This window comes from Alosa sapidissima, chromosome 6 (genome assembly GCF_018492685.1).
Source record: "Alosa sapidissima isolate fAloSap1 chromosome 6, fAloSap1.pri, whole genome shotgun sequence".
NCBI classification, from domain to species: Eukaryota; Metazoa; Chordata; class Actinopteri; order Clupeiformes; family Clupeidae; genus Alosa; species Alosa sapidissima.
Genome location: NC_055962.1, coordinates 33,484,690 through 33,504,745, shown reverse-complemented (window position 1 = coordinate 33,504,745; position 20,056 = coordinate 33,484,690). Strand labels below are relative to the sequence as shown.

The window sequence follows — 20,056 nt, the reverse complement described above, 5'->3', positions numbered from 1 at the left end:
AAACCAACAAAACAACAAAGACCTAACACAAAAGTTTGAGCAGAGGGGCGTATGTCCATTTACGCCGTTCTGGCTCTAAAAAATACATGTATGGCCTACACATTGTTTGGAGCCAGAAGGGTGCAAGTCCACATACGCCCTTCTGGCTCTGAGCAATACAAGAGCCTACAGTATTTTTCAGAGCCAGAAGGGCGTAAGTGGGTGGTGCCCCTAAACAGCACTGGCTAAAATGGCTGACAAGCATGCTGCACACATGGAACTGTCTGAGGCAGAACAAATTTTGATGAATATTATGAAGCAAACGGAGGAATCTTGTGAAGAAGTGGAAGGTGAACAGATGTTTTTATGTATGCTGCTCCTCACTTCAATATCCATCAGGAGGTTGATATCTAGCCTTGTTAGCCTAGCATGCTAATACCTTTGTCTTGGTCTAATCTGGCTAACTGTGATTTAAAGAATCCTAATATTCTGGCATAGAATATTCTTTTGAACATTCACAATCAACTTAACTCTAACCCTGAACTACTAGATTTAGGGAATTCATGTAGGATAGTAATACATACTGTATGTAAATCATAAAGGGACAGAGCCGCGTGATGTGAGGGAAAGAGATCGGCTTGAGGGACACATGGAGACAGCACATGATGGAGAAAGTGAGTTCTGACTTGCACTTTTGAACATTAAGCATAACCTAATTTAACCCTTAATCATTCAGTTCATGTAGGATAATGGTAAATATTAATGTTTAAAGACACACTATGCAAGTTTTTTAGCTTAATATGCAAGTTTTTTAGCTTAATGTAGGCTACCTTCATTTAACAGCTTCAGAGTCATTGGAATGGTTATATGACTTTTTTCGGGGTTGAATGGTGGTCGTCTCGCTTCCCCCTAGTGCCTGTGAGCGGAAAAAACACCCTTGCAACTGTGGGCCCGCGGGCCGACGGCCTCAGTGTCAGGAAGTATAACGAATTGCTTTACTGCATTCAAATACACATACACGCCAGGCACCGGCTAGAAAAAGGTAGCGATGGAGTTTCTCAGACATTCGTCATGACAGAGCCAGCGAAAAAGAAGCAAAAACCGAGAAAACAGTAAGGAAATTGGCAATACTGCATAGTTTACCTTTAATCGGACACAACTACATGAGATGAGGGAGAGAAATGAGGAGATTGGCAAGAGAGAGACAAACATGGAAACAGCACAAGATGGAGGGAGAGAGACAGACAGGGCGAGAGATCATGCATTTGATTAGGGACACACAGAGACAGAAGAAGCTCTAGGGAGTGAGGCAGTTAGTCTGCTTGAAGTTGTTCAGGAGGAGAGGCAGACAATGGACAGGAGGAGGATGCCAACACACAAAGAGCAGAGGGAGAAAAAGACGGAGAAATGTTGACAACTGGAAAAAGAACAAACGCAAGTTAAGAAATTCTAGCCAAAGCTACATGAATTCACATGGCATTCAGGTCCCAAGAAGGATGAAGGAGAAGAACTGTGCCACCTGTCGCTACAAATGCAATGAAAACTTCCCTGAGGAAGTAAGGGAAAAAATATTTGAACATTATTGGGAGATGCAGCGAGGCTGAAAGACTTCATTGTCAATCATGTTGTCAAAAGAAAGAAAAGAAACAGGGAAACAATCTCAAGAAGAAATCATACATTTGAGTATAATTTAACCTCAGAGGGAAGACAGATTAGGGTATGCAAGGACTTTTTTTTGAAAACCCTTGATGTGTCAGAGAAATTTGCAAGGTCTGCAGGCGGCCATACCTCTAGTGAATTGGGAATTACCCCTCCAAGCAAGAAAGGGCGGCATGCACCTCAAAACAAAGTCCCTGAGAGTAGCAAAGATAAAATACGAGAGAATATCAATTCTTTCCCAAAACTTGAATCCCACTACTCCAGGAAAGATACAAACAAGCTCTACTTGGAAGGATCTCTGAATCTGCCAAAAATGTATGCACTGTATAAAGTGAAATGCGAACAGGAGTGGAAGATTATACCAGAAAAACAAAGTCTTTATAGAACAGTGTTTGACAATGAGTTCAATCTCGCCTTTCACACTCTGAAATACTGTGAGTGGTACCAACGTTTAGAAGACAGTGAGAAGAACAAATCACAAGGATGAGTGTGATGCCCACCAGTTAAGAAAGACCCAGGCCAGAGAACAAAAAGAAAATGATAAAAAGAAAGCAAAAGAGCATGAGTCATACAAGGCTGTCACTTTTGACCTGGAACAAGTGTAGACCACTCCCTGGAGCAACGTAAGTAGCCTGTTCTACTCTCGCAAGCTAAGTACGTACAACCTCACTGTGTACGAATTAGACAGTAAAGATGTCGAGTGTTACATGAGGAATGAGGGGGAAGGCGGCCGTGGATCTTCAGAGATTAGCACATGTGTTTACAAGAACTTAGTCCACATGTAAAACATGCAGTTCTTTATTCAGATACTTGTGGTGGACAGAACAGGAATGCTGCCTTTAGCACGATGTGCCTGCATGCTGTCAGCTCACTGCCCCTCTCCACTATTGACCATAAATACATGGAGTCTGGTCACAGCCAGATGGAGTGTGATAGTGTGCATGCTGCAGTGGAAACTGCAAGAAAAAAAGTTTCTATCTACTCCCCTGATGGCTACTACACACTTGTGAGAATGGCAAGAAAGAACGACCCATACAGTGTACATGAACTTGGACACAAGGACTTTCTGGACTTCAAGTCCCTCTCCAACATACTCAAAAACAGAACAAAAGATGAGGAGGGACAATCAGTTCATTGGCAGAAGATTAAATGGTTCCGCTACACGAAAGCTGAACCATGGGGACAGCCATGGCGTACTGCGCTTCGGACTTGTAACTGGAGGGTTGCCGTTTCGAACCCCGACCAGTAGGCACGGCTGAAGTGCCCTTGAGCAAGGCACCTAACCCCTCACTGCTCCCCGAGCGCCGCTGTTGTTGCAGGCAGCTCACTGCGCCGGGATTAGTGTGTGCTTCACCTCACTGTGTGTTCACTGTGTGCTGAGTGTGTTTCACTAATTCACGGATTGGGATAAATGCAGAGACCAAATTTCCCTCACGGGATCAAAAGAGTATATATATACTTATACCAAAAACAATCTTCTTCAAGTATGATTTCACTGCCCCAACCTTCCGAAAACTGACGGTGGCACAACAGGCAACAAGAGGCACCAGAGGCACCAGAACCACACACCCCAGCTCAATGTATGACAGTCCAGAGATCAGTGCCTTAAAGAAAAAAGACCTGCTCACCTGTGGACCAATGGGAGTATTCCTCACTGTTATGCAGAGTTCTATAACACTGACAGTGGGCAGTGAGTGATCAGATAAGTGAACTAAAAAGTGAAATGCGTAATAAACAAGAGAACTGAAATTAAACTGTTTGAAATTAAATGTTAAACTGTTTGAAATGAAATATATTAATGCGAACTCATGAATAAAACATTAAATTAAACAGTTTGACATGAATGAATGTGAACTCATGAATGAGAATTGAAATTAAACTGTTAGAAATTAAATGTTAAACAGTTTGAAATGACAAAATGAAATGACTGTATATACAGTATTTTGAATAAAATGAAAAGTTATGAAGTTAGAGTGTTTTTAACCAGTGTTTTGACCAATAATTTCTGCATTGATCAGCAGATACACCCTATTTTTCTTTAGAAGAATTGGAAATGTTTGGTGCCAAAAAGGCGTATTTGATGTTTTTGCCATATTTTCAAGATTTTACAAGGTTTTAGAATATGTTTATCGTGTTAATATGCCATAATATGTTCACTTAAGTACTTACTCATAAAAGTATGTATGTGGTTGCAATGTTGTGGTTGAAGGTTAATAAATACAGTTGAGTGAAGTGTGGTCAAAATTTTGTTTTGGCTCTCCTGTAAAGTTTGTCAAATGCCACTTATATAATTTATATATTATATTTACAATATAGGCCTAAATAATATAGTAATATAAAATATAAAACAGTATTGTCACATAAAACCACTTTGTAGGCTAGTTTACGCCTTTGGACTGGTCTTAACTTATAGGTTATAACTCCCCAGAACAATTAATTGAGGAAGCCAAGGAAACATGAAATCCAAACTGAATCCTTTGAAAGGGAAATTTGATAACTGTCAATGAAAATGGCCTGTTTATTAATTTTTTATAAGCTGTAATTGTCCCAGTTGAATACCCATGCTGATAGGCTGATAGGCTGATGTGAATGTGATAGGCGGTTTTCGAAATTTGACACACACACACACACACACACACACACTAAGTAGCCCACATAGCTATGCCTATTATATCTCTTGTAAAATGTCATAAATATAGGCTAAAGAGACGACTATGGAGGTGATTTACTAACGTCTGTCCTGTAATATCACTGTCGCCCTCTGGCTGTGAGCAAGAGAATCGCGATTCTTCACAGTTCTTCTCAGAAGATGGCGGAGGGTGAGCTTAACGTTGACAGCATCATCTCCCGACTCTTGGAAGGTAATGTACCTTGTATTAACAACGTGTGGCAATTTTTTCTTGGCTGAAACGTTGTTATAGTCTGTATCACCATAAAAATGACTTGTATAGACAGTCGACGTTATTAGACACGCAAGTAACGTTAGCTTGTCTGCCAGTTCTATTTTTGTTAGCTAACGATAGATGTGGTCAAAGTACAGTTTGTTAGCCTGTGGCTGGCTGACTAGCTTTGTAGCGTCACAATATTTTGTTTTGCCTAAACAAAAAACATACTTACAACAAAATAGTAACCACGTTTTCGACGAACTGTCTAAAATATTTATCTAACATTAGCTTGTTCCTTTTAGTAGGCTGCGTTCTGGGTTACCCAGCCATCATGCTAGCTAGCTAACTGTTAACGTTATCGTTGTCGTCAAGCCAGCAGCTCTGTCTGTTTTTTGTCAGATGTTTTGGATGCAATCAGGCAGTCGTTTCGTAGCCCAAGCTTGCTTTAGATACAGTGGGTGTCATTTCGATTATGAGCTTTACACTGACCTAATGTATGAGTTAACACATTGTTTGGATTAACATTTGTTTTTCAATATCAAGAAATACCAAATTGTGAGCTGCTTCAGGTCGGGTCAGGAACCGTAGCGGGAGCTTGCGAACACACCCCCACATAATCATTTGCAGCGTTGTGTGCTGCAGGTTGCTGCTATGGTTTCTACCCGCGACTAGCTCAGCAATGTACGCTGTGATGGAGGCGGCCTTGCCCGCCACCAGTTCTTCCTATCGTCGCACATTGTTATTCTGTGCACGATCACAAACGTCTCGGTAAATAACATTGTCCTGTCCATCACAAGAGTTATGGTTTCATTCTGTTGGTAAAGGTGTTGTCTAAGCCTGTCAGCAGCTACACATGTTATGTTTCCTCTTGTGAAGACACAGCGAGCTTGCACATTGTGTTAGATACACAATGACAACTCACTTTACAGTCTTGATAGTATTTTATCCATAACATTAATTCCGTGTAGCATAGTAAAATTATTTTAACGAGTGCTTGCTTTCGAAGTGCTGTGTGCCGTCCGACCCCCCTCTTTTATGTGTTGAAAATGTGTTAAGATATTAACACGTTGAAGTTGGCATAGTATTATGAAGACAATAAGGGTGCGTGTGTGTGGGAGCGAGAGAGATAATGATAGAAATAGGAATGAAAAGCAAGAAAGACAATGAGTGACAGTGAATAGGAGACCACTTAAATCCACTTGCTCGTCTACAGTGCACATGACTCTCTGTCCCACTTGGAACAAAATATAAGCACAGCAGTGGCAGCCACCTGCCCTACTAGCTCTCTCTCTCTCTCTCTCTCTCTCTCTGTCTTCCCCACCTCTCTTTCTCTGTCCCTCCATACTCTTCTTTTCTCACTGTGTATTCATGGCATGAAATGTGAAGCATGAGAATATGCATAGATGTGTGCAAGGGAGAGTGTCCTTGGATAGGTTAAAGTGTTGACCTTTTGTGTGTGTGATGCACACATGTTGTTGTTATGGGAGACAGTCAGCCTTGGCAGGAGTGCAACGGTTCACTCTTCTTATTTTAGTTGCCTGAGGTCTGTGTCTGTGTGGGAGTCAGTGCTGGTTGCTATTTAAAAGGTACAGCTTTGGGAAATTGAGATTCTGGGCATTGCCAGGCCTAGTTATAGTGTAATCTGCTGCACACTGCTGCTTTTAGCTGGCATTGATGAAATCGTCCTTGTGAGTTATCCAGTGAATCCAAATCCAGCGATTTTTCACATAGATCTCTGTTTCTTGAGGTCACAGAGTACTGTCGGGCTCGATCAAAAACAATTGGTTTTACCTAGCTTACCAGGCAACTACAGCACTAAACTGGGGGCATGTTCATGAGCCATGAGATCTATGTGAAAAATCGCCAGAATTCCCTTTAAGCTCTACATAGCAGAGCCCGACCGATATTGGATTCTGAAGGCCGATATCGATATTTGACCCTTTCCCTTAGAGCAGGCAGGTAGAGAGAGTGATGAACTCGCTCTTGACCTGTGGGACTGGTTGGTAGTATGCCACAAAACACGTGAATGCATTGCTCTAAGCAGGCTTGTGGTTGTCTGAACAGGTAGGGCATTTAAAAATTTGCCTGATTTCTCAAAAGTGTGTTGACAGCTGAGTTACTCTCACGGTTGAGTTAGCTTGCATCATGATCTGAATCGGATCTTACTATTTTTTTTTGTACAGAGGACTCTTTCCGGCCCACACCAGTACACCTAAAGGAGATTTAAAACACAACCTCAGTGCCCCTGCAGTGTACTCACCTCCACTATTCACTGTAGCCTAGGATTTGAGTCTAATAGTTCAAAGGTCACCAAGTACCCCTGATTTGGTGATGACGTACGCTTTACCTCAACCTGTAACACGTGTGTTTGGTTGTGATGTGTTAAAGCGATGTAGTATTTGTGTGTTGTTTATTCGCTTGTGTGTTTACTGTTATTTTGAAGCCTAACCCAGACCCAGTTCAGTGCTCTCAATTGTGTGCGTGGCACTCCGCCGCTCCGTGAATAGTGCCATCGACCTGCTTTTGATGTGGCTGGCCTGATTGGAGAGGTGGTGGTGGTGATGACGAGCGGGTCCGTCCGGCGCTTCAGGTGATCCTCCGATCCGTCTTCTCTGCGACCAGACACGTGTTAGCGCTGCTCATTTTTGGAATGTAGGCTAAGTGTCTTCAGCTGGCCCAACACTCCCCCTGAAAACCGTCCCTATGCGAAGGAGGCCACCGCTGCTGCAGTAGCTGACGGAACGGAGAGAGGGGAGAGGGCTGGATCCTGGAGCGCCTCCTGTCCAGTCCAGTCCAGTCCAGTCCACTTTAACCTGAAGACTGCTGAAGGCAGTCCACGGGGAGACAGAGGTGTTTGATATTGTGCAAACTAGTGGTGTGTCCAGGGGCAAGCCTTCTGTTTGAGTAGAGCTCTCGCTTCTTTTCCTCTCTTGTCTCTTTCTCTCTCTCTCTCTCTCTCTCTCTCTCACTCACTCACTCACTCACACACACACACACACACAAACACACACTCTCACTCACTCACCCAAGATGAGATTCCACAGCAGAGTGTTGCCAAGGCTTACAGCTCAGAGACAGGGGAATATGGTGAGAAGGATTAACACCTCTCTCTCTCTTTCTCTTCCTCTATCCCTGAACTCACTCTCTCTCTGAACTTTCTCTCTCTCTCTCTCTCTCTCTCTCTCTCTCTCTCTCTCTCTCTCTCTCTCTCTCTCTCTCTCTCCCTTTCTCAGTGCGAGGATGCAGGCCGGGAAAGATTGTGCAGATGACGGAGGCGGAGGTCCGTGGGCTCTGCATCAAGTCCCGCGAGATCTTCCTGAGCCAGCCCATTCTGCTGGAGCTTGAGGCACCGCTCAAGATCTGTGGTGAGTGTGCAGACACCCCCCCCCCCACCTCTGTCATTAGGGTTGGGCACCGAAACACGGTTCTAATATGGCACTGGTGCCGACGCAAACGGTAGTAACTACATCGAATAACAACATGGATTTCGGTGCCTCATTTCAGTGCCACTTAAATCTCACGTTTTTTTTTTTTTTTTTTTTATAAATACGAGGCATCACTACACGTCTTGCACCATCTCTAACGTCTTGCTCTGATAGCAACACATCCAGATACAGTTAGCTAACATAAACACTAGATGTACTGTATAAGCTTAAAGCAGAGGGGTGCACCAGGCTAGTGGATAGTGTTTGACAGCTTGCATGACCCCATGCCAAGTAGGCTAGCCAATATCACGAGCTCCTGTCAAAATCTAGCAGTAGGCCTAACTACACACAAGCAAAAGACTATGAAACAACATCAACAGTATACTTTACACAATAATGTTGCTAATGTGCTAACTGGCATTTATTTGAAATGTTATCAGCAAAGTTGTAATGTGAAAACTTTATTTCACGGTGTGTTCCAAACAACATAATGACATGACATTAATCTTTCATGTGCATGAGGCCCATATAGCATCACAATGAATATGAAGATCATGCTAAAAGTTAGCTTGCAAAAACACAAATACCGTATGTAGGTTACATACCTCTGCATTGGGGTAGCCTGTTAGCGCATAGTTGCTGTTAAAATGCCTAGCGCTGGGAATCTAAACACTTCAACACTGGCATATTATGTAACATGTTTAAAATTATTGCGTGTTATGGGGGGAAACACCATTAAATGTCTTTAAAGAATTTGGGAACACACTGAATGAACTTGAAAATTAGGTTGCTTACAAATGCCGTTGTCCATGACCGGGCAGTTCCATGGCAGGCGGTTTTAACATACCTTATGGCAAGTCGCCTACACTGTATAAACTTGAAAGCAGAGCTTACCATTGTGTGTGCATCCATGGCAAGCTGCTTTAACATTTAAATGTATTATGCGTAGAAGCAATGAGATATTGATAGTAAATTAAATATAACAGTTCAATTCCATGTTCCAATTTGTCTTATCAATAAAAAGCAATTCATGCTTTAGACCATTTTATTTTAAAGACAAAGTACCGGTTCAGGCACCGTTTTAAAAGTATCGATTTAGCACCGGTATCGGATAAAACCCAAACGATACCCAACCCTATCTGTCATACACATAAACACCTCTCATACATCTTATACGTAAAGACAAATAGCATACATCAAAATGGTACCATATGTCACCATAAAACTATGCCGCTATATATAGATACTCATGCATATAGATGCATACATTAATGCCCACACATCACTTAGCCTACTTTTTGCTCACTGCCTACTAGGGGTGTCAGGGTACACAAAAATCAAAGTTCAGTGTGTACATCGGTTTTGAAGTCACGATTCGGTTTATTTTCGGTACAGTAAACCTGTAGGTACGGCTAACCTGACATTCACTGACAATATTGCTGATACGCAATGGGATTAGTATTTTAAAAAGGTGTCCAATGTTTTTTGACGTTAATTGACTAAACTGACATATGATCCGCCATTTAGGCTAATATGTTTGTTTGGGAACTAAAACAAAACCTCGGAAAACAAAAAACCTCTCCCTCTAAATACATTTGGTACACATCTGTATTGAACACCCTGTACCTAAACGGTTCGGTAGGAATACATGTACCTTTACCATAGACAGTAAAAGAAATGGATGAACAGACTCCGTCGTTTTCAATGGGAGGGCACTGACGCAAATTGGAAGTTTTCAGTTGGCTTGCCATTGTACTGCGCAGACTCGCACTTAACTTTGTGAGCCATTAGCAACTTTGTGAGCCATTAGCCATCGAACTAAATCTTGAAACTCGTATGATAGATGGTTCACACAGAAATTCTTCTCACACTTCCTTCACCTTCAAAGTCATCAAAGTTAAACATTTATTTATGTATTATTATTAATATCATCATCACAAGTGATATCAAGTCGTGTTAATGTTGAAACTACCAGACATGATCATCTTCAAACACAATCATGGTAAAACAAAACAAAAAAGTTATAGCCTAATCGTCTTTCCACTTTTCCGACCTACAGTCAATCCATCGAAAACCTCTGAAATGATTAACGTTAGTGCCGTTTTTTTATTAGGTTTACTTGCCTCTATGTAATGCTTTACCTTAACATGCAATGGTATTGTAGGCTACATAGCTTTGTTCATGAGTTTCCGTGCTTCTTATCCAAACAATACAGTTGTTTCCCTACTGTGCGACAGAAAGACTCAGGCATAATTGCGTCAAATTACGTCAAAAGTTAGCTTCTCTACAACCAGACATGCTAACTATTCTTCTTACGGGAACCCAACGTTACGTACGAGGTAGTTGAGCCTGTTTTGCCTTCTATTGTTCATGTAGATAATACAGAAGCTACAATGTCAGCACAGGATATATGTTATATGAAGTTATAGGATTTCCAAAAAATCCCAAATGAATGGGCGTTCTATGGGGTTAGCAGAGAGTTGATAACCACGGCTCCATGGGTGGTTCAACTTCTGGGAATTCGCCTGCCCCTCTTGACCTTTACACCCCTACTGCCTACATGCCCATCAACAGGCAACGAACTGCAGTGTGCATTCAGCATCCTTGTGTGTGACGTCTGGCAGTGGCACCTGGATGAATCAGACGGTATCACATCTGCAGATTGTCGCTGGAGCAGTACAGCTGTTTGCCAGCTGGCAGAAGTCCTTTCACTCTTTAAACTTATCCTGGCCTCAACCTGACCCGTGTGTGTGTAATGCATTTTATGAGCTCTATTAACCTTATGGGCCATAATTATCTTAACGATTATCCTCCTGAACATGATGTCTAGAACAAGCCATTTTATTACGGCCCCCCAACACGCGTTGTCTATCTCCCCTCCCTGTCTCTCGGTTTCTGTTGGTCAGCCTGGTTTCTTGCCTTCCCTGTCAGGTTTATTGGCAATTAAAATGACCAAGTGTAAAATTCCACTGATGTACTTTGTTGTCAGCAGCTCCCATTAAACTAAATTGGCATATTCCAGAGACGTCCAAGTGCTTATGTGCACTGCTGTCTCCGCAGCTCTGCGGCTCCATAAACAAAATCGGCAGGAGCCCGGTACTTCACCTTGCAGCCCAGCAAGCACTGTGTATGTGGGTATGTGTGCCATGGTTGTGTGTGTTTGTGTGTGTGTATGGTTGTGTGTGTGTGTGTGTGTGTGTGTGGTTGTGTATGTATGTGTGTTTTATTTCGGATTTTGTGTGTGTAGGTCGTATGTATGTGTGTCTTATTTGTAATTGTGTGTGTTATTTGTGATTTTGTGTACATGTATGTTTGTGACTGAATGTGTGTGTATATATGTAAGAGTATCCTCTATGTGGCTGTGTGTGTGTGTGTGTGTATATGTATGTAAGAGTATCTTGTATGTGGCTGTGTGAGTGAGTGTGTATGTGTGGGTATGCGTGTGTGGGAGCCTGCCTGCCTGTGAGTGAGTGATCGGCTGCCTGGCTACAGAACCTGCCCGGCTGCCCTTGAAACAGCCGGTTGTGGGCTTAAAAGCTGCCACGCTCTGTATCTGTGGGTGGGAGCAGGACCCCGGAGCAGCACGGCGGAGACCAGCGATCAGAGCACACGCTAGCTGCTCTCACTCAGTGGTGCGCCAGTGTTGTGAGCCTCCTGTCAAAGTGAGTCTAAAAAAAAATGAGGATTTGCTGAAGTCCAAAGCACCTGACTGGACAATGAAGCCATTTCAAACTGGTGCCAAGACAACAACCCCTACTCCTAAATGTTACCAAGACTAAGGAGATGTTTATAGATTTCAGGCGTGATCAGCAGAAAGTTTACCAACCACTCCAGATCAATGACTCAGGTGGAAAGGGTAGAGAGTTTTAAATATCTTGGTGTTCATATTTCTGAAGATCTGAATTGGACCAAACATGATTCACTGGTGAGAAAGGCATGCCAGCGTCTTTTTCACCTCAGACACCTAGAGTACTTTAGGCTACCTTAACAATTACTTAAAGCAATGGTTCGGAGTAATTTCACCCTAGGGTCCTTTGCACCATGCCAGGACTTTTACGGGCTTTTCCCAACTCACAAAAGTAACGTCGACGCAGCGGTATAGTAGCAGATAGTACCATCCATCAGGCAAGTGTTATTTAAATAAACTTCTGGTGTACCTACAAACTTTTCAATGCCTCGTTTTATGAGTAAGTTTCGTACCATTCAGGGCATTATTAGTGGGGTAATTTACGAGATAAAAGTTGGTTCCATTACACCTGCAGAAACTCTGTTTAGTTTCTAAAAGCGCTACTCGACCAGGGTTCGACCAAGGGAAAACAGGTTCTGGGAGGGTGTTTGGCTCGGGTCATGGTGCAAAGGACCCTAGGGTGAAATTACTCCGAACCATCGCTTTTAAGGGGTGGTTCAGGATTTTGGACATACCTGTAGGACCTCATTTCCAAGTTAGCAAGTGTGATATTCATGAGTGGAGACCGTTTTCAACACGTTTTATCCAGTCCTTCTAGTTGCAGAGTTTGCAGGTGTAAAGGCCCATTCACAACAAAAACGATAACGATAACTATAAATAAATATTGTTCTCGTTAATATGAATTACGACGTTCACACATAAACGATAACGACATGAAGAACGATATCATTGGGAATCACGGTCAGAGCGATTTTCAGAACGATAAAAAGCTAATAGCCAATCAGAACCCATCGAATTTTAACCGCCACATTCATTAACACAAGGAGAGACTTTGTTTATCGCTGTTCAGTGTGAACGCTTTTATCGTTATGGTTATAGTTATCGTTATTGTTTCTTGGTGTGAATAGGCCTTTAGGCTAGCGCAAGTCATCAGTATGTGTTAGCCTGCCACTAAAAACTAAATACCCACTCCACAGTAATACCCGAGGCAAATAAATTATAACGCCAGACTATCGATGTGAATTGAAATGTTGGAGGTTAAATGATATTATTCACCTCCTTTTCAGCTTTTAACGAAGGATGGGCACCCTCCTGTTGGATAACAAATGCTTTCTCATTACTGTAGTCATTTTGCCGAGTTTGCCTTGTCTGTGCTGTGCAGTCGGCTTGTCCTTGGTGCTGTGGGGGGGTCAGTGATTAGTCCAGCTCTGACAGGCCTCTCCCTTCACCCTGTCCTCCCAGAATTCTGTGCAGGCTAATGCTCATGGAGGGGAGGAGGAGGAGGAGGATGGTGTGTGAAAGTGGTTGTGTGTGTGTGTGGGGTGGTGGGGGTGCCTGGTGTGTCTAAGTGTGTGTGTGTGTGTGGGGAGTGCTGGTGTGTAAGAGTGTGTGTGTGTGTGTGTCTGGGGGGGAGGTGCCTGGTGTGTAGGGCAAAAAGTGGAACACTGGGATATAAATGGCCTCCCCGCCCCCAAGAGAGTCTGTAGAACAAGACCCTCATCAGAGCCGCAAGGACAGCAATCAGACATCAGGGCCCGCTCCCTTCTCTTAATCTCTCTTCCTCTCTCTCTCACCTGCCTCTCTCTCTCCCTCTCTCTCACCTCTCTCCCTCTCTCTCTCACCTCCCTCTCTCTCTCTCTCACCTCCCTCCCTCCCTCTCTCTCTCTCTCTCAATCTAATTTTGTGTTCTGTCTCTCCTCTCGATACAGGGGACATCCATGGGCAGTACACAGACCTTCTGCGACTCTTTGAATATGGGGGCTTCCCACCTGAGGCCAACTACCTGTTCCTGGGCGACTACGTGGACCGAGGAAAGCAGTCGCTGGAGACCATCTGCCTGCTGCTGGCCTACAAGATCAAGTACCCCGAGAACTTCTTCCTGCTGCGCGGCAACCACGAGTGCGCTTCCATCAACCGCATCTACGGCTTTTATGATGAGTGTGAGTGTACACACACATACACACACACACACACACACACACACACACTCACACACTCTCATCATGGCAGAGCCAGCGAAAAGACCCAAGAGACTGTTGTGAAATATGCACCCGTGGAGAAAAATGCGAAAACAGAAGTGAGAAATCGGTGAAGAAATGACTAGAGTGAGTTACAGAGCGGGCCTTTTATTGCCTGTTCTAATTCTTCTAAAAGGGATTCCAAAAGGGATTCCTTCTAAAAGGGATTCCAGGGATGTTCCAAATATGTTCTTTAGAACATCCTACAATAGATAGATAGATAGATAGATAGATAGATAGATACTTTATTGATCCCCATGGGGAAATTCAAGGGTCTCAGTAGCATACAGACATCACACACAACATGCACTTACAGCAGAAATGTAAACATAAGTATAAGTATAAACATATAACTAAACTCCACTGTACAATAAAGACAGTAGAAGATAAGAAAGATAAGAAAACTAACACAACTAAATACACTATATAAATTAAATTAAGAAAGTCCAATGTGCTTGAGGGTGATCAAGCATAAGACGCTTGTAGTGACAGGGCCGGGACTGGTAAGGTGCTAAAGGGAGTGAGTGTCATGGTGAAGGTGCAAAAGTAGTCCAACCATAGTCCTTTAATTATGTGTGCATGGCAAGGTGCTCAAGAGAGTGAGTGTCATGGTGAAGGTGCAAAAAGTAGTCCAACATTAGTCCAAAAGTGCAAGAGTAAGGTCTAGAGACCAGCATAAATAATATGGACAAATAGGAGAGTAAAGTATAATATAGACAAGGTAAAATTAGGGCTTTCAAAATAACTGATTAATTTCGATTAATTAATTTGAGAAAAAAAATAACTGATTAAAAAAAATAACGCAGATTAATCGATTCCGTATGACCTTTGACCCCGAGCTGTTCTAGTTAGTAACCATTACTGTAAAATGAAGGAGAGAGAAGAAAATGTGCTGCCTGGATCATTGATTGGACCATTTACTTTAAAACCGCCTGATGGTGTTAAAATAGTCAAAAATAAAGTGTTGATTAAATTAAATTAATTAGTCCTCTGCAATGTCTGCAGCAAGGAATTTGTATATCACCGGAGTTTGTCAACTCTAAAGTCGCACATCAATGGAAAGAAATAGTGTTGACATTGAGGGGAGTGTTCATTTATTTTCATTGTGTCCCCGAGGTTATATCTGGAATGAAATGCCTTGTATGTGAAAAAAACTTCTTCCCGACGCACTTTTGAATTTATTTCCTCAGCATATTAGGTCATATCATAGATTATTATGGCAATGACAGTGAAAATAATAATAAAAAGTTTTTGAACTTTAATGTCACTAATGCTGATAATTCAATGATTCATTTGAATTTAAATATTTAAAATACTTTCTCAGCAAAAATTATATATGCGATTAATTTAGATTAATTAATCACAGAGTATGTAATTAATTAGATTAATTTTTTTTAATCGATTGACAGCCCTAGGTAAAATAAAAAACTATTTCAGTGAAAGAACAGGTTGAGGTAATAGGGTTATAGCCATTCATTCAGTCAGTATTGTAGCAGAAGCCTGACCGCAGCCATTGATCATGTGTGCTAATATAGCATGAAAAATAGTGTAGCAGTAAAACAGTAGTGAAAACATTAGGCTGTGTACATTAGTAAAACAGTAGTAAAAAGTAGTAAAGCAGTAGTACATATGTAAGTGAAAGGAAATATTAGTCGATTAAGTTTAATTCTTATATTGCAGTTCTATGAATAATCCTACCCCCTTTGTTGACTAATAGAGAATGATTCAGAGACAGTGAAATGATAAATGATGTAATGAGACATTACTTAGCAACTTGTCCCAACCCAGTCTCATCACCACTGCAGTATAACTGAAGAGTGGAAGCGCAGAGTATATCTTTGTCTAGACAAGATATATCATTTGTATGAATCTTGGGAACACACACACACACACACACACACATAAATACTTCTGTGGACCATAACATGTGTTATTGCTTTATCTCAAAAAATATGCAGGCAAGCGCAGGTTCAATATCAAACTGTGGAAGACCTTCACAGACTGCTTCAACTGCCTGCCCATTGCTGCCATCATCGATGAGAAGATCTTCTGCTGTCATGGAGGTGAGTGTTTAGTCTGGCTGGCTATCTGCCAGACCATCTGCCTGTCTATCTATCAGCCTTGTCTGGCTATTGGCCCACTCGCTCAACTGTCTGTCTGCCAAGTCTGTGGTTTCATCTGTGTGTTTGTGTTCCTATCTGTGTGTGGAATGTTGTCTGTGGGGCCATCTGTGTGGCTGTGTGCATGTCTGCATCACTGGTTGTGTATGGTCGTGTGTGTGTGTGTGCGTGCTCTCTCTCCCATCTGGGGGTCTGATCCCACTGTCCCCCCCCCCCCACTGTCTGCAGGCCTCTCTCCTGACCTCCAGTCCATGGAGCAGATCCGTCGCATCATGAGGCCTACAGATGTACCAGACACAGGTACACCACTGAGCACACATAAAAACCCCATAAACATGATTTAGATTTTCAATCATCGCTTTGTTAAAGCACTGTGTAAATGTAATGTGTAATTGTTACTGCTCATTTTCATTCTTCTCCCTCTCTTTGCTTGAGAGTTTGAACACACTAGCAGTAAGGGTATGTGCTGATATCATGAACTGTTTTTGGGCTGTTTAGCTTTTCAATTCTGTGGGTGTATGTACGCATGCGTCGTCAGGGCTGCTGTGTGACCTGCTGTGGTCAGACCCGGACAAGGACGTGCAGGGCTGGGGCGAAAACGATCGCGGCGTGTCCTTCACCTTCGGTGCCGATGTGGTCAGCAAGTTTCTCAACCGGCATGACCTGGACCTCATCTGCAGAGCACATCAGGTATGTCGTGTCTGTACAAACGCAAGGAAAAAAGGAAAAATGGCCACACTTTAGTCATGAACTTATTCATCGACTTTGAACACCCTGAACACTGCTGTCATTCACTGCGCATACTGCAACGGTAGAGATTCTTAGATAGGATGATACATTTGTTTTTTTTTTTGTGTCTTATATTTGTTTTACCCGTCTTTAATTGTTTTACTATTTTTATTTAGATTTATTTCGCTCCTGTGTGAAAATGTAGGAATGACAATAAAGCTTCCTTGAATCCTTGAATTTCCACTCCTTTTTTTTACAGTATGTCTACATTTTAATCTGGGCATCTCTTAGCGCATCCATACTAAACAGTGTGTAGATACTATGTAAATAACACGGATAAACAGTGATTAATAATGATGGGAAGTAATTGTGATAAAATGCACCCTGTGTCTCCTAATTCTGATGGATTTGAGTGTCCCTACTGAGCTGTTCAGCTGAGGTGAACTTTAAGATGCTCACTCTGACTATTACTGTGATTAGTGGCCTCGAGTCAGAGTAGTGATGGCACAGAGTCAAGATTAACGGGCCATGCTTGTGTTTGTGTTTGTTTTTGTTTGTGTCAGGTGGTGGAGGATGGATATGAGTTCTTTGCCAAGCGACAGCTGGTGACGCTGTTCTCGGCTCCCAACTACTGCGGGGAGTTTGACAACGCCGGAGGGATGATGAGTGTGGATGAGTCGCTCATGTGCTCTTTCCAGGTATCTCTCTCTAACACACACACACACAGACGCACACACACGCACATGATCAGTTTATGAACCCAGTCATTTATGTGAACAAGTCGACTTGTGTCCGTCATAGACATGGCACTCATTCCTTTCAGTCTCAGGTATTTCAGGTATTTCTTTCTTTCACTGCATCTCTCTCTTTTTTGCTCTCTCTCTCTCTCTCTCTCTCTCTCTCTCTCTGTGTCTCTCTCTGTGTCTCAGATTTTGAAGCCTTCGGAGAAGAAAGCGAAATATCAGTACGGGGGCGTGAACTCGGGTCGGCCAGTTACCCCCCCACGCACGGCTCAGGCCCCCAAGAAGAGGTGAGCGCCTGGGCCGTCAAACAGCTAACCGCCCCCCCAGGCCCCCACCTTAACACCCCCATCTACCCCAGGGGCACCACAGCTCCACTGCACCTACCCCACCCCACCCCACCTCCTCTCTTTCTCTCTTTCTCTCCTGTCTCGCTGAGGGAAGTGCATACAGCCCCCTCCACACACACACACACACACCCACAGACACACGCCCACAGACACAAGCCCACAGACAGACACACACAGACGCACAAACACACACACTCCGACTCACACACACTCCACATCACTTTCTTATGTACATATAAAAGCGAGAAATTTGCTGTGACTAATGTGGCTGTTCCTTTGCTTGTTTGTTGGTCATTTTTAAGGGATCCATAGAAAGTGACTGGTTTTTGCCATAAGATGTGTCGTGCTCTACCCTCTATGGTTACAAGGTGCAGCAATATCTGATAAAATAGTGTGTGTGACTGTTTGTGCACATGAGGATGATGGTGTGTGTGTTTGTGGAAAGGATGCTTTCCTGCCTTCAATTGAAGAAAAGAGTTGAAAGTGTGTGTGTGTGTGTGTGTGTGTGTGTGTGCGTAAATGCCTGTGTGAAGGGGAGGGGTAGGGGCTCCGGTGAGGATAGTTCAGAATCCTAGACTGTATTTAAAATGTCACTTCCTTCCAAATGGATATATTTCTCTTTCCTCCCCATTCGGAAAGGGGCAAGAACCCCCCCCCCCCCCCCCCCGCCCCCTCACCTCAGCCAGTGGGTACATCTCTGCATTAGCTCCATGCGTGTTCTATCTCTCATTGGCCGTGGGCTCTTTAAGCCCTGGTCCTTAAGGTACCCGCCCCCCAAACCCCCCCCCCCCCCCCGGTCCCTGCAGACCCCCGCCGCCCCCAGACTCAAGAATGTTATCTCTCCTCCAGAGATGTGTTACCATTCAGCTCCCGAGACGGTGAAAAAGAACCAAGTGTACATATATACCAAACCACTCATGAGAACCATAACCATTCACCCTTAACAACAGCTGAACAAAACTAAAGAAAACAAACAAAACATACAAAACAAAACAAAAAAAAAGAACGTAGTTGTCACTCATCCGTATGTGTGTCGTTTTGTTTTAAGCCTGTGCGTTCACACTGGCAAGAGATTCCAGGGCGGAAGGGTGTTGACAAAGTGCATAGGTCAGTCAGACTGGAGTTGACCTCCCTGCAGCTCACCGCAGGCCCCTCTCCCCATTGCTCCTCTCCACCGGAGGGGTGCGTTCAGGGCTTGCTCCTGTGCCCGTGGCAGTCCGTCAAGGTGAATGCACTGTGGAGGCCAAGGCTGAAGATGATTTGTGACACCAGAATCACTAAAATGTAGACCTTAGGAGGCACAAGTACTTGGCTTCCTAATCTCGTGTTATCGTGCTTATATGAATTGAGAGTGCGTGCTGTTGCTTTCTCACAAAAACACCGAACAGGTGGACAGCAGATAGGCGCTTGTGTCCCCATCAGTTAGAGTTAGGTATGTGGAGAGCCTTCCACCAGTTAAAATGGGTGTACGTGTGCACTTGTGTGGAATGAGCTAAGATGGGGGTGTATGTGCGAGGTTGCCGTAACAGCCGCCAGTATTCAGGCAGGACAGTCCTGCCACCTAGTGGCTCCTATTGAGCCTCTGCTGGCATTTAGAGGGAATCATCAAAATATTTAATGAGGACCAAGTTTATGAGGAAAAGCAACGTGACCACTCAGTTTGATGTTGAGACATCAATTTATGAAATTCTGTTCAACGCAATGATCAACGTCAAACTTTAATTCATTCTAATTTTCCCTCAGACCTCACCTCCACTAAAGGAAATCCAAAGACCATAGAGTATTCATATCGTTGATTATGGACATCAAATGCTAGACTAGAACCAAAAGTGACTGGACTATACTCGTCTTTGTGAGCTGGTTTGAGGTTCACGGCCCAGGTGTACATATGGAAAGGGATAAGACTGTTTCTGGGTTAGATGTTTTGGTCTGCATGTCCTCTTCAGCCTTCGGTCTCCACTGTCAATCCTTCAGTCTCCACGCACATTTGTGCCCGTGAAAAAGAAAGCATCGTCCGTCTTGTAAGGTCTTTTTCAGGCTTTAAATTTAGATTTTGCCGTATGCCTTGTTTTACTCTATTAAACCTAACACTTCCTGGTCAGGAAATGTAAAAGTGTTTTAAATGACAAAAAATTAAGAAAAAAAAAGGTCAGTTTTGAAATTTGTACCAGTTTGTTTCAGACTCTTTGAGTGGAATAAATGGAACTGTGCTGTCAACTCAGTCCCGTGTCTTTTGTACAGGCA

The 20,056-nt window shown here is 43.2% G+C and overlaps 1 protein-coding gene across 1 annotated transcript; it reads left to right on the top strand.

Annotated features, from left to right (window-relative positions):
- The first annotated feature begins 4,342 nt into the window (after positions 1-4,342).
- Positions 4,343-20,029, top strand: LOC121711319 (serine/threonine-protein phosphatase PP1-beta catalytic subunit-like). Its single transcript, XM_042094821.1, has 8 exons — positions 4,343-4,499; positions 7,757-7,888; positions 13,565-13,795; positions 15,832-15,936; positions 16,222-16,293; positions 16,532-16,683; positions 17,286-17,420; positions 17,652-20,029. Exons 1-8 carry the CDS (start codon positions 4,448-4,450, stop codon positions 17,754-17,756), a joined length of 984 nt encoding a protein of 327 aa, XP_041950755.1. The 5' UTR covers positions 4,343-4,447; the 3' UTR covers positions 17,757-20,029.
- Positions 20,030-20,056: the final 27 nt, after the last annotated feature.

Bases quoted from the DNA above. Each gene is read 5' to 3' on its own strand.
- LOC121711319 (XM_042094821.1), top strand. From the start codon at position 4,448: ATGGCGGAGGGTGAGCTTAACGTTGACAGCATCATCTCCCGACTCTTG. The intron at 4,500-7,756 runs GTAATGTACCTT...TCCCTTTCTCAG, and splicing joins CATCTCCCGACTCTTGGAAG to TGCGAGGATGCAGGCCGGGA. The intron at 16,684-17,285 runs GTATGTCGTGTC...TGTTTGTGTCAG, and splicing joins TCATCTGCAGAGCACATCAG to GTGGTGGAGGATGGATATGA.